Source organism: Carica papaya, chromosome 2, assembly GCF_054855325.1.
Source record: "Carica papaya isolate Zhongbai chromosome 2, ASM5485532v1, whole genome shotgun sequence".
In the NCBI taxonomy this organism is placed as follows: Eukaryota; Viridiplantae; Streptophyta; class Magnoliopsida; order Brassicales; family Caricaceae; genus Carica; species Carica papaya.
This window is the reverse complement of record NC_142310.1, coordinates 35,699,786-35,720,349: the sequence shown is the minus strand read 5'-3', so window position 1 is coordinate 35,720,349 and position 20,564 is coordinate 35,699,786. Positions and strand designations below refer to the sequence as shown.

General features: G+C 33.4%; 3 protein-coding genes across 5 annotated transcripts; 1 reads left to right on the top strand and 2 right to left on the bottom strand.

Annotated features, from left to right (window-relative positions):
• The first annotated feature begins 8,146 nt into the window (after positions 1 to 8,146).
• LOC110823341 (uncharacterized) lies at positions 8,147 to 11,193 on the top strand. The gene is made up of 3 exons (XM_088214448.1): positions 8,147 to 8,941; positions 9,022 to 9,305; positions 10,219 to 11,193. Exons 1-3 carry the CDS (start codon positions 8,767 to 8,769, stop codon positions 10,807 to 10,809), a joined length of 1,050 nt encoding a protein of 349 aa, XP_088070574.1. The 5' UTR covers positions 8,147 to 8,766; the 3' UTR covers positions 10,810 to 11,193.
• A 96-nt stretch (positions 11,194 to 11,289) lies between these two features.
• SYP72 (syntaxin of plants 72) lies at positions 11,290 to 14,473 on the bottom strand. Of its 3 annotated transcripts, XM_022053694.2 has the most exons (9): positions 14,052 to 14,470; positions 13,711 to 13,836; positions 12,864 to 13,026; positions 12,673 to 12,758; positions 12,487 to 12,555; positions 12,326 to 12,370; positions 12,155 to 12,217; positions 11,974 to 12,050; positions 11,290 to 11,543 (listed from the first exon to the last, which is right to left on the bottom strand). In XM_022053694.2, exons 1-9 carry the CDS (start codon positions 14,205 to 14,207, stop codon positions 11,531 to 11,533), a joined length of 798 nt encoding a protein of 265 aa, XP_021909386.1. In that variant the 5' UTR covers positions 14,208 to 14,470; the 3' UTR covers positions 11,290 to 11,530. The 3 variants fall into 3 exon arrangements, with proteins under 3 accessions (XP_021909386.1, XP_021909380.1, XP_088070575.1); XM_022053688.2 differs by lacking the exon at positions 11,974 to 12,050 and having other exon boundaries at positions 14,052 to 14,473; XM_088214449.1 differs by lacking the exon at positions 11,290 to 11,543 and having other exon boundaries at positions 11,970 to 12,050; positions 14,052 to 14,471.
• Positions 14,474 to 17,662: 3,189 nt separating this feature from the next.
• On the bottom strand, positions 17,663 to 18,300 carry LOC110823356 (Preprotein translocase Sec, Sec61-beta subunit protein). The gene has a single exon (XM_022053730.2). It carries the CDS (start codon positions 18,238 to 18,240, stop codon positions 17,923 to 17,925), a length of 318 nt encoding a protein of 105 aa, XP_021909422.1. The 5' UTR covers positions 18,241 to 18,300; the 3' UTR covers positions 17,663 to 17,922.
• Positions 18,301 to 20,564: the final 2,264 nt, after the last annotated feature.

Here is a 20,564-nt window from a genome sequence, read left to right as displayed (position 1 = left end):
GGATTATTTGATCCATGTCAAGTTATGTATAATATATATGCAATAATTTTTTGAATATACGTATTATAGTATTTATGCATGTGTACGTGTACTAAAGTATATATTATCTATATTTATATTACATAAGTAACCTCAAATTTGGGTGATTATGATGATATGATTAACCCAATTGACTCTCTCTCTCTCTATCTCTCTCTCTATATATATATGTATATGTATGTATATATATATATATTATAGATGTTGGGAAGTATAGATGAAATTGTGTTATATGTAAGGCAAATAGGGTTTAAAGAGGATGTTTCGAGGAAGTTATACACGTCGTGGAGTGACTAATTTGAGAAAGTGCAAGGGAAGGTGCCTTAATTTGTTTTTCCACAAAAGGTCCTTATAGGCTTTTGGGGCCATGAATATTCATTTATATATTACTCGACAACTTTATTATATATATATACATATCTACATACATACATATATATATATATATACACACACATAGGTAAAGAGTGTAGACAACTCCAAACATATATATGAAACTAGTAGGCATGTAGCTTTCGAGAATAAAAAAGGGTCGGTTTGAATTTTGGTTGGATGTATATGATTCCGAGGCATGCACTGTTTTACTACTATGTTCTTTCTCCTATATTATATATATATATATACACACACACACGGTTGTTACACTAATCAAGACACGGCTTCTAGCTTACGTTTTCATTTTGATTCTTTTAGAATACTATATGTATATACACCTATATATATAATACTACATTTTTTTTTTATAACTCAATAACAATATTACATTATATATTAAAATCTTATTGGTCAAAGTTAATTTCTGCTAAATTATTAACTTAAAGTGATACCCCATATATATATATATATATTATGTAAAGTGAGTTTTTAAGCTAGCATTAATTTGATTCAATAAATTGTAATTTTTACGACATGAAATTGTAATAGGTGCATATCATATACATATATTGCCTCTATTTGGAAAAATAATTAAATATTTAGAAAAAGAATATATAACAAATCCCTAACGAAAAATAACATGAATTATAATGTAATATATGGACCCGAAATTTGGTTTGGAATTTTAAAAATTAAGTTAATATATAAAAATATAAATATAAATTTGTAAATTTCTATTTAATGCAAAATTAAAAAAAAATAAGTAGAAAATGAAATTGAAAATAATTTTATGAAAAAGAGTAAAAATTTGGGTTCGTAGATGTTTTTGAAAGAAAAATTAGAAACTGGGATCAAAATATAATTTAAAAAAAAAGTGTCACGTAGGATTGCTCAGTTAGCAGTCCCGACGAATCGGAGTGCGCTGTGTGGTAAGGCACACTGACTCGGTGCCATGTGGGACGTCATGCTGGCAATCCGCGTGCCCGCGATCGAATGGTTTGGATTTGTTCCCGCGTGCGTGAACGGTCCGGATCCGTTCTCTCCTCAGGTGGGATCAGACAGTCCAAATTCGTTTTTTATTTAAATGCGATCGTACGATTCAGATCAAATCGCGATGAACGGTTTATATTTATTTCTTTTTTGAACGCGATCAGACGGTCGAGATCAAACGCTATAAACATCACAAATTTAAGAGAGACAGGTATAAATATCTCACCTCTAGCCGCGAGTCCCCCACTAGAGAAGAAGAACGAATCCCCGGAGAATGGAGTCAACTGCCGCCCATCGCCGCGTCAGAGCCACCTTCGACTACCAGAAAAAGGTAAAAAATTCTCTCATTCGCTTAAAATTTGATTTTGAACACTCTCATGGACAAATCGGGTATTACATAAATTATAATCTAATACCCGGGACCAAAATTTAGCCCGAGATTAATTTTAAAAATTGAATTAATATATAAAAATATAAATTTTAAACTTAAAAATTTATATTTAATACGAATTTAGGAAAAAAATAGGAGGATGATGAAATTGAAAATAATTTTAGGAAAAAATGGTAAAAATTTGGGTTCGGGAGTGTTTTTAAAAGAAAAATTAGAAATTGGGGGTCAAAATATAATTTAAAAAAATATGCCACGTAGGGCCGTCCATTCAGTAGCCCTGACGAATAGGAGGGCGTCGCGTGGTAAGGCACGTTGACAATCCGTGTGTCCATGATCGGATGATCTGCATTTGTTCTCGCGCGCGTGGATGATTCGGATCCGTTCCCTCCTCAGACGCGATCGGACAGTCGCGATTAAACGTAATGAACGGTACAGATTTGTTCTCTCTTTAAACGCAATCGTACGGTTTAGATCAAATCCCAATAAACGATTTAGATTCATTTCTTCTTTAAATACAATCGGACAGTCGATATCAAATAAGATGAACGGCGTAGATTTAAGGGAAATATGTATAAATATCTTACTTCACAATGAACTCTAACTCTAGCAACCAGCTCCCCATCGGAGAAGAAGAATTAGTCGCCAGAGAAAAGAGTCGACCGTCGTCTACCGTCGCGCCGGAGCCACCTTTGACTGTCAAAAAAGTAAAAAATTCTCTCATTCGCTCGAAATTTAATTTTGAATACCCCCATGGACAAATCAGAGCGAAAAGACTGGCAGTTGAGTCGAAAACAGCGGGTAAAACTCGACGGTACCATCGCGGAAAAAATAAAAAATCACCTCCGATGAGCCCATTCTCGATTCTCATTTCGTACAATTTTTTCACCATTATGTTTTCTACAAGTTGACCGAAGAAAAATACTCAATTGCGAAGGTGAGCCAGCGAAGCCATCGCACTGAAAAATTCCGCTACCGGTAAGTTTTTTTTTAATTTTTTTCGGCCAACTAATGCCTCTTAACGTGTTTTCTCGCATAAATGAGTATAAAATCGGACAAAATCAGCCAAAATTGGCCGAAAACGGCCAGTCCGAGGCAAACCACCATCGCGTGCGCGGTGCCGTGGCCGGAGCACGGCGGTGCCACCGTGCCGAAATTCTAAAATTGATCAAAAGAAAATTTTAACACAGATTTTGAGTTTTTGGGAGTATTTTTTAGGTATTTAAAACGCGTTTTAATCTCCAAAGAAAAATTTAGAGAACCCGATGACCGCCAGTAGGCACAGCTAAAAGTTTAGTGTTTCGGACACCGATTTGGGTAAGAATCCCTCACCTTATTCCCTGTTATAAATTTGAAGTTTAATTATAAATAATACGATATTTTGTGAAATTTAAAAATTTTCAATAATTAATTATAGATTATTAATGGAGCCGAAACCGGTTATTTATTAACGTTTGTCATGTTTTAATTGATTGTTTAATTTTACAGTTTCAAATGTATGGTAATACACTGGAATTGATAAGATAATTCGGTTATGTTTACTTGATGCATGTATTGTTTGTCTCGCGTGATTTACAGTTATATTGTGAAATTAAAAATTAAATGTAAATGAAAATTTTGCTTTATCATGTGAATGAATGAAACAGTTGTCTTATTGAATATCTTGAGAGATGATAGACGGATCGGATACATAGGGGACCATACCATAAATGTTACCTCATACCGGACAGAGTATCGAGAAATGTTATTTTTGGCGCTCATACCGGACGGGGTATTGAGAGATAATATTTTTTGCGCTTATACCGGACGGGGTATGGGGACAGCCGGTTAGTTGACAAATTTTGTTATGGGTTCACACGTAGTGGGACTGGGACATTCCTAAGGACCCCTAGTGATACCGGTAAGCAAATAAAAAGAAAAAGTTATTGTTCTAATTAATTGAATACGAGATTATGATATTGTTTGTGTTATTACTTCTATAGGTCGGTTTTGAAAATCTCACTACGGTAAGTATGCAATAAATAATTTTATTTATGATAAGTGAATTCACTTAAATTAAAAGCTCCATTAATTAGTTTAATGATTTTTACCAACCTTCATTTCTGTATCAGTGTGTAGCGTGATATTTTTACTAAAGTAATGTAGCTAATCTTTTCATTAACTATTTCAGATTAAGAGAAGTAAAATCTAAATCCCGATCAATAAGGGAGTTGTGAATAGTTCACCACCCGAACTCCCTTCAAGCCTAGTAAAAATCATCTTAAGATATATAATTGTTTACTTTTCATTTATTTTTTAATTTTTCGCTTTTACATTCAATTTATAATTTATTTCTTTTTAAGTTTCGGATCGCTACGTATAAAACATATAATTTGACTCAAATATATATTTTCGTAGAGATAAATAAAAATATTATCTCTTCAATAAAGAGATAATTCGTAATTAAATTAAAAATTCATATAAAAAATATTTTCTCAAAAAAAATCTTTAAAAGTTAAATCATTGTTGGAAGGAAATATTAATTAAGTACTTAATGTAATTACGGATGAATACATTAAATTAATGTCTTCAATTTCTCCAGACTAAATATAGATTTTGTCGAGTAGCTAGTGAAGAAGAGTAACTTTAAGATATATATATATATATATATATATATGCATATATGTACACATGCACGGGCATAGGAATAGGATATATAGATATATATATATATATATATGAAGAACTTTATAAATTTATAATAATTAATCATGGGTGTGTCACATGCAATGCCTATTTATCAGTACGTACCTACTCGAATTATTTGCATGACGTGTAAAGGAATTGCAGTTTTTGTTTTCTTCTTCTTCTTCTTTTTTCACCTTTTAAAATTATTTATTTTACATTTTCAGGTTACTTAAGAAATTAAAAATTGTATATACATATATATCATATTTGGTTTATTTTATCGTTATTTATATGTATATATATATATATATATATTTTTACTGGACTAGATTAATTTTTTTTAGACGGCATATCACAGTAATTTTATTATAATATGTTTTTACATATGATTTTTTTTTGTAAAATATTATAATTATATGTAATTATTTAATTATATTAACTGTAAATGAGTAATTATTAAAGGACCTACGCCTGTACTACTACCGTATGAATTGAACAGAATTAAATTTATAAATTTTGGAAAAATAATGTGAAATAAAAAGAAACACAGAAAATTAGGAAAACACAAAAGTACACATGACCTCATCATACATACAAAAAACATACATACATATATACATATACATATATATATGCACATATACACGTTATACCATAATGGTTTAGGGGGATTATGATGAAACGTGTTCGTACAATTTGTATTATTTAACGTGGTAGGGTTCATATGATCACGTACGTAAATTAGAGAGGAAAAAATAAAAAATTAAATTCAACCCAAGAGGAAAAGCAGGAAAAATATAAATCAAATTACAAGAATATTTTACATACATACATATATATATATACATACATACATAGAATATGGTCTTCACGTGTTACCCATGTCAGTGCATGTGATTCCAAACATACCACAGAATTACACGTGCCAACTTAGTGTATAAAAATTTTAAGATAATGGTTTTACGTATATAAATATAATAATTTAATTTTTTAAGAACACTGAGAACAAATATTATACGGAACGAAATTTTATGGCTGTCATATATTCAAAAACAAAAAAAAAAAAAAAAAAACCCTAACGAATTACCAGCTACCCAGTCAACTTTCAATTCCTAGGCAACGAATTAGTTTGATTAAAAATTTTAAAAATAAAAAATTATATATTTTGGAATTAATTAATTAATTAACTTATTAGAACTGCAACAATTCCAAGTTCTTCTATCAACCATTAGTATAGGCACGAAACAGACGATCATCAGCTAAATGTATATATATATATATATACATATACATATACACATACAGAGAGAGAGAGACGTATAAAGAACATTTAGCAAGGGTTATTTATAAACTAAATTCTTAATTAAAAAATTAAAGTGGAATGTATGAGCAACCGGTCATAATAATAATTAGTTTCGTTTGAAAATTCAGTTCATATTAATTTAATTTATATCTAGTTATTTATTATAATATATATATATTTTTATATATGTGCAGTTGAACTTTATTTACATATATAAATCAATTATATTTTAAAGTTGAAATTCTTAAATGAATTTTTAAATTTTAAATAATTTTTAGCATAAAAATTTGAACACGTATCTTTAAACTTTTACAGTGAAAAAACAAATTGGTTTAAATATTAAATAAATGTAACTTTTAATTTTTATTGAAAATAAGATTAGGTAAATTTTTTAAACTAATATAATTATTTCAACTAATAAAACTTAATTACTACATAATATATATATTTTTGTACATAAATATAATTAACTCGGTAAAAAATTATACATTTCAGTTTTCAGTGAAGTTCGAATTTATGATTTTTCAAATAAAATGAGAATTTTAACTATTATACCGTGAGATGTCCCACAATGTGCTTTGATTATTTAAAATTTCAAAAGCTTAAGATGGGTTTCTGTAGTCAGTACTTGTGGTGGAAACTGTTTTTCTAATTAAATTACAGAAGATTTATATATATATATATAAACAAGAAAATAAAGATATTTTGGTGGATAAGAAATTGCATCCGCACAATTTAAAGTAATTTGATGGAAGGAATTTGGCCGTCCATCTAAAGGGTCCCACTCTCACATTGGGCCATCGAGCTCATTCGAATCTGCATCTCGGCCCAATTAGGCTCACCATCTCAGAGTTAATTATCATATCTCTAAATGCAATATAATTCGTGCGTAACATTTTTATTATATAATTGACAGCTCAAGTTATAAATTTCATTTACCATATCTTATCTAAAAATTATAATTTACAATCTGATTCAAACTTACAAATTTTATTTTTTTATAAAATAAAAAATATATCAATCATTCGAATTAAATAGCACCGAATACCTAGGCAACACATACCCGAGATGCTTTTTAAGTTATTTGAAGCACTTCGAAGATTTCTATAAGTACCTTCCAACAAATACAAACATTCTCCAATTCTGGCATTGGAATTCTTTCTTTAAAAAACTTCAAATTTATACTTCCTAGAGTTACAACAGTTTTAATCATAATAAAACTATACATATACCCTACACAGTTCCAATAACAAACAGAAAAGGACAAGACAGTGGACAGAAAAAAGACAAAACGCAAACCTAGGATTCGTATCCTTCAATATAGATGATGATGACATGAATTATAAATCGATGGGAACTAAAGCTTTTTCTCCCGTGACCTTGTATGTATGCATATGGGTATATATATATATATATATATGTATATAAAAATGAAATTCAAAGTTATTGCTGTAATCTCCATTTCCAGGCAAAATACCAGAGGTCTGGGTATTATCAGTTTTGTTTTTATCGAAGCAGCCTAATACTGTTGGATACCTTTGAAGAAAGAACAACTGGTAAATGATTGTTCTCCAGGATGGTGTTTCTGGCATTGGACAACTGAATTGTGTATAAATGAGTTTTGCTTTTCTGTATAATGCCGCCATGTTGGGTCCATACTATGTTTCTTTGAAAGTGCATACGACCCCTCCAAGACGTTTGTCTCCGAGCAATCAGAACAATTTAATAATTCATTCTCATATCTCAAATCAACGACTAAGAACTTGTCTGTTTAATCCAAGGGTTCTAAGTTCAAAAAGCATGATAACCCTAAAGAATTGTAAAATCTTCCATCTGATAAAAAGTTTTTCCCACACCTTACCTAAGTGTGATTCTTTTTTTGAAAGTCTAACTCGGTATAACCTATGTACGAGACAGGAGCACATCTTATATGCTTACGAAACACGGTCCCTCGAAAGCACCATAAAATCTCCCAGCTGAAGAGACAATCACGTGAGTTTCTTTGCCCACTATCTGGCTTGATGAAGTCAAATCATAAGAGAAGAGCACCGTCATATATGTTCATGAGATTTCTCATATATATATATATATATACATGTGAGAAAAATACATATATATGCTCTGCATGCTTATGATGAAGTTTGGCTTTTCTATTTAACTCAGAAATGATTCAAAAATTAGACAAATTGAAGATTTCATCAAACTCCTAAAAGGGACTTACTGAATGAGCAAACTTTTAGTACAGGCTATTAGGAGTAAATTTCCCCAAAGTGTTCGGGCATCATAGTTCTAACTCATATGAAGCTCCAGATCTATTATTCAATGAACGTTATGATAGACGCAGTACAAATTATGTTTTTCCAGTAGAAGACACTGAACCAAATCACCTTTGATTTACTTGCCAACTTTTCAGTTGTACTATCATCAAGATCGTGATCGTGATCATCATCACTGATAACAAATCTTCACAAATTCATGAAATGTAAAGAACATGTTTACAGACAAACAACAGAAAATCAAGGATCAACCACTGGAGACGTGGAAATTACCGATCTCTCCTCAGGCTTAGTTTCTGGCTTTCTGCTGCTATTCCTAAAGCACTTTTGGCACTTAAAGATATCAGAAGCATTGATAATAACGTGACACCAAACAGATGTTATGTATAAAATGCAAACAACTGTAATTTATTGATAATATTTTATGTGTAAAATATTATCAAAAGTATCTCCTCAAAGAACCACGTAGAAAGGCATCCAATCAAATGTAAAAGACAAGGGGGTTGCTTTCTCTTTTCAGTCCGTTAAAGCTCTATCTAATTTAATTGGTTGCTTCCTGTCTACTATATCATAAATAATGTCAACATCTGCATGAAATTGCATAGCAAAGCTCTTTGACGTCGTGGCTCTTGTAACAACTATATATACACATCGATATTATCGGGGCTTCACTATTCCCTAAATTTCTCCATAGTCACTATCAGAACAAGGAGAAGAAGACTTACACTATGGAGGTCGGAGAACACAATCCAATTTTCCATCTACCTCCAGGTTTCAGGTTCCATCCTTCTGATGAAGAGCTCATCATCCATTACTTGCAAAAGAAAGTGACTTCAAAACCACTCCCAGCATCAGTAATCGCTGAAATAGACCTCTATAAGCATAATCCATGGGAGTTACCCAGTATGCTCATAATTACACATTTTACCTCCTCGTTTTCTTCCTAATATAATAATCAACTAACAACACCCTGATCTATACAGAGCAGGCTTTGTTTGGAGATGATGAATGGTTCTTTTTCAGTCCAAGGGACAGGAAGTACCCAAATGGAGCACGGCCTAATAGAGCTGCAGCTTCTGGTTATTGGAAGGCTACTGGCACTGACAAGCCCATTCTCACTTCTGGATCAAAGAGTATTGGAGTCAAGAAATCACTGGTCTTCTATATTGGCCGACCTCCAAAAGGAGCAAAGACAAACTGGATTATGAACGAGTATAGACTTCTTGACACGATGATTAAACCACCAAGGTTGAAAGAGTCCATGAGAGTAAGTAGGTATCACTGTGCTAAAAGTACAGTGGTTATTCTTTCCTGATACTTAAAAGTATTAGAAAAGCCTAATCTCTCACCAAAAAAAAAAAAAATATGTAAGTTTTTCCATTAGACTACACAGCCTGCTGCAGATCGAAACAAGGCAACCATGCAGCAACGTTCTTTTATTAGTTTGATTTTCTTAACAGATAGTCTCTAAACACCAACACTGTAGTTATTTCATTTTCTATTTATTCATATCTTAGTTATAAGATCATGTTTGAATCAATTCCAATTATGTCTTGAACTTCCTGGGAGAGAAATTTATAATTCACACTTTGGTTAGATAGGAGTAAGAAATCCATGTCCGGGCAATTCCTACTAGGAGTGAAATTGATTGAAACAAAAAAACTCTGATCCAATTCTTCATACTACGAATAGTTTAATAATAAAATAAGGAATAGGATAAAATTGAATAAATGTACCAAACACGATGCATGTGGTAACACAAACTTCTCATTTTAGCCATTTAGTCTAGATTTAGTAAAAGTTTTGTTTTTGCATTTTTAACAATGGCTTACAAGGCAATCCTAATCAGCCCAAAAATTAAAGGACATGTAAGGTTTCACATTCTAGTATATTTTGATATTAAAGTGCAGGATATGTCTTTAGACTTCTCAACAAAAACAGGATATAGGTCATAGAGCTAGTGAACTGCTATATTGCATTAGGGTTGCACCCTGATGGTTGGCACTGGAGTTCTTAAGAAGGTAAATTAGGCAAGTTAGTGCATATAAAATGCCTTGAATTTTTTCCAATAACTTTAGCCTTCAAATTTTTTGTGTTATGTGAGTCATGTTTAGCATCTCATGTACATCTTTACTGAATCTGTTAAGAACAATGAAACAATTTGTCTTTTGTTATCACAGTTGGATGATTGGGTCCTCTGTCGAGTCCGAAAAAAAGACATGATAAAAAACATGTGCGAAGCTCGGGACAACAATAGCACAGAATCAGTGAGAGATTCACCAAGAAACAAGGAGTCTGACCCAAAATTTACAGACAACAGAAAAGAGATGATCACAGATTTCTTAAATCAAGAATGCCAAGTATTAGCGTTCATACTTGCCAATCAAGCCTTAACTCCTGTGGAAACCATTCCTAGTGGTAGCTTCCAGGGTAGCAAAAAGGACAGTAGTTTTACTTCACCTCAGGGAGACAGCCCTGATAAAGGAAACTCTCCAATAGCAGTTTCTTCATTAGAGTATTGTGACAACTCACAAAAAAGGAAACCTAGTATGGAGAATGGATATGAAGATCTCCTACCATCAAGCAAGAAAATAAATGACAACAACAGAAATGAAGATCTTCTACATAGCAACTCATTGGCCAGGGATGATATGACTTACTATGGCCAAAACCAATCACCACACAGTATCTACAACCCTAGCCCATTGGACCCCTTTATTAATTTCCTCGAGCTTAATGAACTGACCTTCACAGATAAGTATCTACAGTAGTGTAGAAACCTTTAAGTACTTATCCAACTACCTGTAAAGATCAGTTCAATAAGCTCTAGGAAATCAATAATAGGATCCAACGGGTTATGGCTGTAGGGTTTGGGGGTGAACCTCTGCAAGAAGGCCGGATGTTCTCACTAATGTGTAAGAAAAAGGTGGGCTGGAAGTCAGAAGAATACAGCATAAGATCCCGAGAAAGCATATAAACTGAAACAACCTATAGGTTGGTTGTGAATCAAATCAACCAAATCAATCCTCTAGGTTATTATATTCTAATATGGTTTTGTGAAATATCTGCATATTTGTAAGTTTTTTTCTTAACTTACGAAAGTGATTATATGGACATTATAGTTTGCATGAAAAGTTCCTAATAAATCAGAAAAATTTTCAAACATAAAGAAAAGGCAAACCAGAATAGCAACCAATTTTACAAAGTAATCAGTTAAATTATGGGCTTAGAGAACTTTTAGCACGTTGCAGTAACAAATAATGCTATATATCCATATATTTAATTTCTGATATGAATGGAAGCAATCAGAGAACAAGACTTATCAGCAATTAAGAGAGCCAAATCTAGAACAGACTTTCTGAAGGAAGCAACGTAAATGAAATCAATCTATAGATATTATAAAGGTTACATGAGGGGGCCAAAAATAATTAAAAATATTGTACCCGACAACACTGCAACCAAGAAGCTGTTTCAGATGCCTTGAAAATCCAGTTAGCGCAGAGCACTGCAGTATCAGGGAAACAACTTCTTAGGTAACTTTTTGTTCAGAATAATTAATGGATCAAATTTACATTGATAGGTGTTAATTATTTTCCCTGAAGCAATAAGAGCAGCACATACCAAGGGACTAAGTCGAGAATTAATAGTGCTAATAACTACCCCACATAGAAGAAGAATAATACATTAGTGAAATTTCTAAAGTTCATATCTTGGTTTCCAGCAACAAGTCCATCAAATGCAATGCCATTGATCATACTGACAGAACATCAACTAATCTCATCAACAAAAAAGAAAAAGCATTTCTGCTCTACTTCAGTCAGCAAAATGGGACATGATCGCTTGAATCATAATGAACAAGATCTGATGGTGATATCATATACATGCATCCATAAAATGGTTATAATCTATAAAAGACATAAGTATAATGGGCTTACTTGTATATATAAGAAACAATTCCCAGAATTACACACAGCAGAAGTATGTCAATGCAGAAGTTTCGGCTGGACCTTAACTGAAAACACCATTTTATTTGTATATACAACTGTTCTTGTCAAAAAATATAAGACAGGAATTCAAAATCCAAAACCATTAATCCTCCAGTTGTAGATCAATTACCTTTGTGATAGTTTGCTTGAGCCTAACATTAGTATTTTTAAGATCTGATGTTGCTTTGTCCACCTACAAAAGCGCCATAAAAGAACCTAGTGATGAATTTACAATACATGAAACCTTTTGTCAACTATTTGATTGACAAAATAGGTCTGGCAGAAGTAACAGAAGTTTCACCTTAGTCTCTATTTCATCCATTAGTGGAACTTGTCTATCCAACTCCTGGAAAAGAAAATTCCTTAATATGCACTTCCATTTGTAATTAAAAATATCAATAATAAAAAAACTGTATTTCTGTTTTATGAGATCATAAAGCTGAGACTATGATAGTAACTAACCTCATTCATATCATGGGCCAAATTTTTCAGTGTATCCAGACCTTCTGATATAATGTCAAGGCCTTGATCCTGTGAAAAGTCAATTTGGAAGGAGAACATAGTGAATTAAGGCACAAGATCTGGTGAAATCATTTTCCTTATTTCGGCATGTTGAAGAAACTGAAGTAGTTTAGAATTCTAACGTGCCTGTTTCATTTTTCTCATTTCATATTCTTGCCGAAATTGACTAGATTCTTCACCTTGTTGGAAAAATCCACCTTCAAAATCTCCATCTGATGGTCTCGAAACAGGCGAGTTATTAAGGATTAATATGCGAAAATAAAAGGCTTAAAAAAAAAATGGTAACAAAAGAAAGTGAACCAGCAAGATTTAATCACCTGATGAGTCAAACTTTATATTTTTATTAGACCCTGAAACTCCCCATCCTCCAGTTTGTTTGGCTGAACTTGTGGTTGCATCAGGTATTGCTTTAATCCTCTCTGGTAGTACAAAAACCAGATCATATCGTGTGTCTTGCTCCTCTTTTGAAAGCCCTTTGACCTGTGATTTAATAGTATCGAACATATCATGCAGTTAGAACTTCTGCTAAATGATTAAAGAATACCCGGCTTAGACTGAAACAAGAAAGAAAATGAGGCCAAATGTACTCCTGGCATGTGCTAGAACAAGATTAGAGATATAACAAGTTCAGGCTATCCAAGCTCAAGAACAATGGGCATGAGACTGCAATGCCAGTGACAGCGGTGTCATTGGAAGATCTCAGGTTTTATTGTACCAACGACAGTAATAAAATAAGAAATATGCTTATGCGCATAGGTGCCAATCTGAAGAGAAGGAGAACCTTGTTGGTTTCATTGGAAGTTACACCAAGAACTGTTCTCGCACATATTGAACCCAAAGGGTTATAACGAAGGGCCTTTGAACATGCTGATTTGATTTGTAAGATTTAGTAACAAACCCATGCCTACAGAACCTTTTCATGCCCGGTATATGATCAAAAGGGCCTTGGGGTAACAAGGCCGTAATGCTGCAGATTTTCTTTTATTAACTTTAATTGACTGTAGAAGTTAAGAAATCAAATTCAAAGTCCAACAGACTACGAAATGCAGAAGTTAATGATTAAACGTTGTCGAAGTACAATCCAGCAAATCTACTGTCACTAAAAAAAACTGTTTAAATTGCACCTAATATGACACATAAGTGGAATCAGAATGTAAATTTCACCTTCTTCATCGCCAACTTCTGCAGCTTAGGAACTTCGTCCATCAATCTACCCTTCATCCGACGAACCTCCGCGTTCATTGCCACCGCGGCTGCCCTATTCTTTTCTATCGAAGCCAACTCAGATTTCTGCAGATATAATACGCTTTAGAAACACGAAAGAAACTAAAACCGCATTTTCATAAGAAGAAAAGATGAAACAAACCATAAAGGGGAAACATAAATCCTCAAATCACTCTCTCTGCAACCAAACAATCAGATAGAGAATCCAGAACTCAAAAAATAATGACAAGGAAAATAAATAAAAAGGCGGAGATCAAAATGAAAGGAAGAGAAAAGCTAACATGAAGAGCAGCATCAATGTCGGCTTCGACGGAAGCGTAGAGCCGAGCAAAGTCATCGTCTCCATAGGCACTGAGGTGTCGCTGCTTCTCGAAATCGTATTTCTCGTACTTCTTGCATACGGAGTCGACTCTGAACAGAATGTCGATAACACTCATCTCGTCGTCGTCTCTGGTTCTTCTTCTAGCAGGAAGAGGAAGAGAGCAACGGAGGAAATATTCGGAGGGAAATGACAGAAATGTGGATTTCCTTTCCTACTCCCTCTCTCTCCTCCATGTTTGGCGCTGCTTTCTCTCTCTCTCTCTCTCTCTCTCTCTCTCTCTCTCTCTCTCTCTCTCTTCCCTCTTGTTGAGGGTGGAGAGCGGATCGCGGGAGCCCGAGAGCAAACCACAGACCGGACACCGTGTCCGGTCTTTATGTTTAGCGGGTTGAGGAGGACAACAGAGCAATACAAGGAATAAATCGTACACACATTACTACGTCATTATTATTTTTTTTAAAAAAAAGAAAATTAATTTTTAAAAAATAAATTATTAAATTAGGCTTTAAAAACGAATCCTTATTATAATTTAAACTGTAATATTCTTTTTTGACACTTAATCAAATAACGTTTTTTTATTTATTTCAAATGTTTAATTTTTTTTTTCATTTCTTAACAACATAAATTAAAATAGTTACATCAAATTTAAATGCATTAAAAATATTTAAGTAAAATAATTTGAATAATTAATTAATTTAATAAATTACTAATAAATTTTATTATTAATTAATTTTTTAAAACACTCGATCTAATTATTTTAATATAAAATAAAAAAGAAAAACTGAATATTTGAAATTAAAAGCACTAAATTTTAAAACTACTTTAATCATTTATTCAAAAATTAATAACAAATATTGAATAAGTTACATGTGGATTTTTATGCGGGGATTATCTTGTAAGACTCAATTTTTTTACAATAAAATGGCCTATCTAAGTGTCACGTAAGACATATAATATATAAAATGTGATTCGAATGTTATAAGATATGCACCAAACTGAAACAGGAATGAACCAACATTTCAATTTCCAAAACAAGAATAACCTGCTTAACTTTGAGCATTGAAAAGCAACAGGCACACAGTTTAATATAAAAAAAAAAACATAAAACAACAAATTCGACTTCTTCAGAAAACATATCCAGATTCGTCAGATTTTTTTCTGAAATAAAAGTACGAATTGTATTAATGGGTACCGATAGAGTGTTAACCGGCATACAAATTATTTACATGTCTATCAAGATTCGATAAGGTCCTCCAAATCCTCTATTGAGTAAAGAAATATCAGAGTACAGATAAATGCAGGTTCAATCGTCGAAAAATCATATACCTAACAGTAGAAAGCAGATCAAAGCACCGTTACAAAGCAGGATCTCGCACAGTTATGCTGATTCCACAGGCAATCAGTAAACTAGATAAGTCTAACGCAGCTGCTTAAGCTACATTCCGATTCAAAGTAGTCACATTTTTCACTCAGATTACCATATCTCCGTGATGAATGTAATATGAGTGAAGTTAACTGAATCGAAGCTAATAAAGAAGTATGTACTTTACAAATTTCAAGGCCCAAAAGATGAAAAGCTATACATACCAGCTTTAACTGAAGAGAAACCCGATTTATTGATGCATAAAAGTTCTAACTTAAAACACTCATAAATAAAGAAATCCAACTATTCATCTATCCACTCCCCACATTTCCCTGAACAAGAAATCAAAAACCACCACTTACCACTGCTGCAATCAGAACTTATTATCATGTCTCCAGCCAAAAAACAAAGAGAAAGAAGCTCGTAATTTTCAGTTCATAGCTTCATCACTACCTGCTTTCTTCGGCATGCAAAGAAAAATGAGAAGTGAAAATATCACAGACGAAGATAGACAAGATCAAAGAGGCCACTGAATCAAACTATTGCAGAGTGCCCCTTTTTCAGCAAGCTTTTTTAGTCATTTAGACTGATGATAGTTACCTGTTATTGTGTAGTTATTTAATTACCATACACTGCTAAGGTATTAGTACACCAAGTTACAAAATTATTACGGAAATGTTACAAAATTACACACAGCAGGATCCTAAGCAGACACCATGGGTTAGCACTCTTGACAATAAGACATTCTATCTGCTTGTGAAGGTCTTGGATGTAGTTCGAAATGGAAAACTAAAGCATAAGGTTACACATTTAATAGAACCCACTTTGCTAATAAGACAGACTTTCTATCTGCTTGTGAAGGTCTTGGATATAGTACGAAATTGGAAACTAAAGCATAAGGTACACATTTAATAGAATCCATTTAAAACTAACCTCTATGAGTTTCCTCTCACACAGCACAACAGAGTCACAAGACGATAAACAGGATGAAATAATGCAAGTATAAATAAATCAACACCAAACAGTTTGTAAAGGGAGTAAAATGCCTTTAAAAGTGAGAAAATCAAAAAACCTAACTTGTGAGTGATTTTTTTCCCTTTTAACTCGTAAAAAACTTTTGGTTAGATTTTCATACTAACCTGTGAATGGGTTATTAATTGTGAACCTACCAAGTTTAAGTGTCAGAAAATTAATTATAGAAGGACCACTGTTTATCGGATCAAGAAGAGACCACCAGAAAGCTCAAGTAATATTTTAACTTCTATGCTATGTTATAAACACATTCATAAGTAACCTCAACAACTTTATTGACATTATAATTTCTTTCCAGCATCTTATAACAAGTATGCATCAAATCATTGATTCTCACGTGACAACATTCAGGGTTCCCATTTCACCTCCCAGCAAAATAATCAAGCATATACACTGCTAAAAGGGCTAAAACATTAGCAAACTTGGAAAAGAAAATCATGAACATCCCAATCCAAAATCCTCATCCTTTCCCTCGCAGTTCTCGCTATTAATACTCAAAGAATGACGAACTACTCTTCACTAACCAACCAACTAAAGAATATGCATATATCAACAAAATCCATGGGTATTAAAAGACAAACAAAGTGGAAACGCAGAGACGGAACTTGACTACCTACAGCATGAGAAGGCACAAATTCCTCACTGCCTAGCTATAGATATCCAAGAGATTCAAATGAAATAAATCATAGTGAAAGAAAAAAAAAAGAAAACCACTAACCAAACAAGAAGTATTATCCAAAGCTCTATCAAGAAAAAGAATTATTAACCAGAGCAGGGAATCAACTGAACTGAAATTTTTGTCACCAAAACCATCAGGTTTTCTTGCTTATCTAGTATAGCTAAGCATTTCCAATATGAGATTCAGTAGTCCGAATTCTCCAGAGCCGACTCAAAAGAAAAGCCAAATCACTACTAAATACCACCATGCTCATGAAATATAATATCCTGATCAGCACAAACTTAAGCTATGGTTATGATTTTCTTTCTAAATGACTGCAGCAATTCCTGAATGCAGTCACTTCCTGCAAAGTAAATCCTTCACTTAGATATTCACGAAACGGATCATAAGCCTAGCACCGTGCTCGGCTAAAAACCGCATAGCTAGCAAATCAAGCTCACAAGAGGTGAGAAGTCAACGTTAAAAATTTGCAAGAAACAAAAAAAATCAGAATCGAATATTAGGATCATGAAGAAAAGGATTAATTGAACATCACTCTTTAGCTTCAAAGCAATATCCAACCAATCTACTTTTAACAGATCAAACCCTAGGCAGTACAACCCTGCCACCATTTACAGAGCAAATACGACAAAAAGAAAAAAACGAAAAGAAAGAAATCGCAACATTAGATTACCGACTCAAGTTGAACTCGATCACCAAGGCGTTCCAACTAAGCCAACAGAGATCTGAAACTAGTTATACGGGATCGATTCACCCGATTCAGGCTCCAGCTCCGGATTTGTAGCGGTAGAGCTTGCCGAAGACGTGGAGAGCCGTAACGAAGCCGATGAAGCAGAGGCTCATGACAAGGACGACGGTGGGGGAGATCTTCAAGCCAGGGGCATCGTCGGTGTAGAATCGAAGCATGTTGCTGCTGGTGCCGGAACCGACAGAGGCAGAGCCACCTCCAGCTGACGCGGTACTCGAAACCCTGCGCCTGCGCATTCCCGCCGTGGCTGCAGCGGTGCCACGTTGGGCTAACAAGCCTGGTCGCGAGGTGGTGGAGGAGGATTGCGACTGAGAAGAGCCTCTCGCCATTGCTGAACGCGTACAGAGACAGGCAGAGAAAGAAGTGACGACATGAGAGGGGGAGGAAGAGTACAACGGAAATATCGAGGTGAGGGGGTAAAAGTGTAAATAAAAGGAAGTTTAGGGAGGTTTAGTTTACCGTGGATTGATTATTTTAGTAAATTAATTAATTTAATTATTATATATCCGATAATGATTTTGACTTTTCTGTCAGAGGCGCTTAAGTAGCGTTTAAGCTAGTTAATTACTAAAAATTATCAGTTAATTAAGTGGTAAGATTATTTAATTGCTTCATAAATTTGTCTTTTGAGTCAATAATTCGCCTTTTAAGATCCCAATTAACATAAACGAATTAAGATTTATGAATATGGTTAATGTAAATTGTAATACGAAATATTTATTTAATTAAATTTGATGAATTTCACTCAACGATATATTAGTACTGTAAATTTTTAATTTTATTAAATTAAATATTATAAATTAATTATTAATTTTAATTATTCGATGGTTGAGATACATTTTAGTCAAAATTCACCGGATATTATATATTAATTTATACAGTATAGTTTGTATATATTCTGCGTGTATTATATACATATATACAAACATTAAAATTATCTTTAAACATAAAAAATTACAGATTCTATTCCTTAAGGCCGAAACATCAGAGCAACAGCAAAAATCACTAATCACCTCACTTGAAACTAGCTCGCACAAACTGAAGACTCCATTGCTGTCTGGTTCAAAAGCTTAAACTCACTTGAACTAAACGAAAAGAGAAAGAAAAGAAAAGAAAAAAGCTCAGTGGACTCAACGAAGGCCGTGCGTGGCTCGAAGACGGCGTAAACTGCGGCGACGACGACGAAGGCCGGCGATCGGGTCATCGCCGGAAAAGAACTGACCGAGAGTTATTGACGCGAGCAGGACACCCAAACATACCACGGCGTAGCATTGGCGACCGAGTTTCCCTAACAGACCTTGCAGGATCTCCATGATCGTGAAATCTCCCCTTCTTTTTTTTTTTTTTTTGGTGTTGCAGAAAACCTTTTATTAGTTTTCCAGAACTTGGAGAAGAAACAGAGAACCAGAGGTGAAGAAGAAGAAAGTTAATGCGTGCAAGGAAAATGATCCTTTTCTCCAGTTTATATGCGTCGTATGTGCGTGTGTGTGTGTGTGTATATATGGTGCGAATGTATATACATGTGTATATATAGATCCAAAGTACATGTTTACCCCTGGGTTCTCCCTAAATTACTTCAATTCTATGGTTTTTCGTATATACATCGAAATTAAAGGTTAAAACTCAATATATATATATATATATACACATGAAATTAAAATTTTTAAACCATAAATAATGAAAAATTATAGGATCTGAATTGTAATAAGATGAAATTAAGAGGGTAAGAGTGTAAAATTGGGTACATTATTTTGATGTAAAAATTACTTTAAATAAAATACAAAATAACTTTTTTTGGGTCTTTTCAGAAAAATAAATTTTAAGAGGAAAAACATGGAGCTAAAAGGAAGTTGAACGGCATGGAGTGTCGTTTTGCAGCAGAGGAACTGAGATGGGCGTCGTGCAGAGAGAAAGTTGTGGAGTTTGTAACGGACGGCAGATAATGTAATGTAATGTTATGGATCAGTACGTATAGGTGCTGACACTTACTCATGATATTAGGAAATGGGTGTACCTCTGTTTTCTTTGTAGGCCATAATTACCTCACATATATATATATATATGTATATATTAGACTGTTGAATCAGACCGGTCTGGTTTTCCAGAACGAACCGATCGGTTCCAATACGACCGGAGTTAGGTTATAATCGATTTATACTACTTCATATATATATATTTTTTTTTATTACAGTATGGAACGAGACAAGTCTGGTTCTTCAAAGCCGGCTGGTTGGTTTCAACCGGGCCGAGTTAGGGCCGAGCTAGTTTGATCCAGTTCGGTCTAAACCGAACTCCCAAGCACTCTAATTTTTCGGTCTAGATTGAGATTTGTACGTATCTATTGGCAACTGGTACTTTTTACATACAAATTAGTATAAATTTTAGATTCAACTTTGTGTGGTTTGGTTTATTTTTCATAATCTTATGTAAAAGCATTAATTTTCTAAGCTATTATCTAACTTTTTTCAAAAAAAAAAAAATTAATTTGATTTTCTTAAACATATTCAATATTTAAAATATTAAACAGGGTAGAAATATTTCATTAAAAAAAAATGAAATTTTTATGTAAATTTAAAAATATTCTACACAAAAAAAAAAAAAAAAAATTATCACTTGGACAAGATAAGCTTATTTGATTGGCCCATCAAACCAA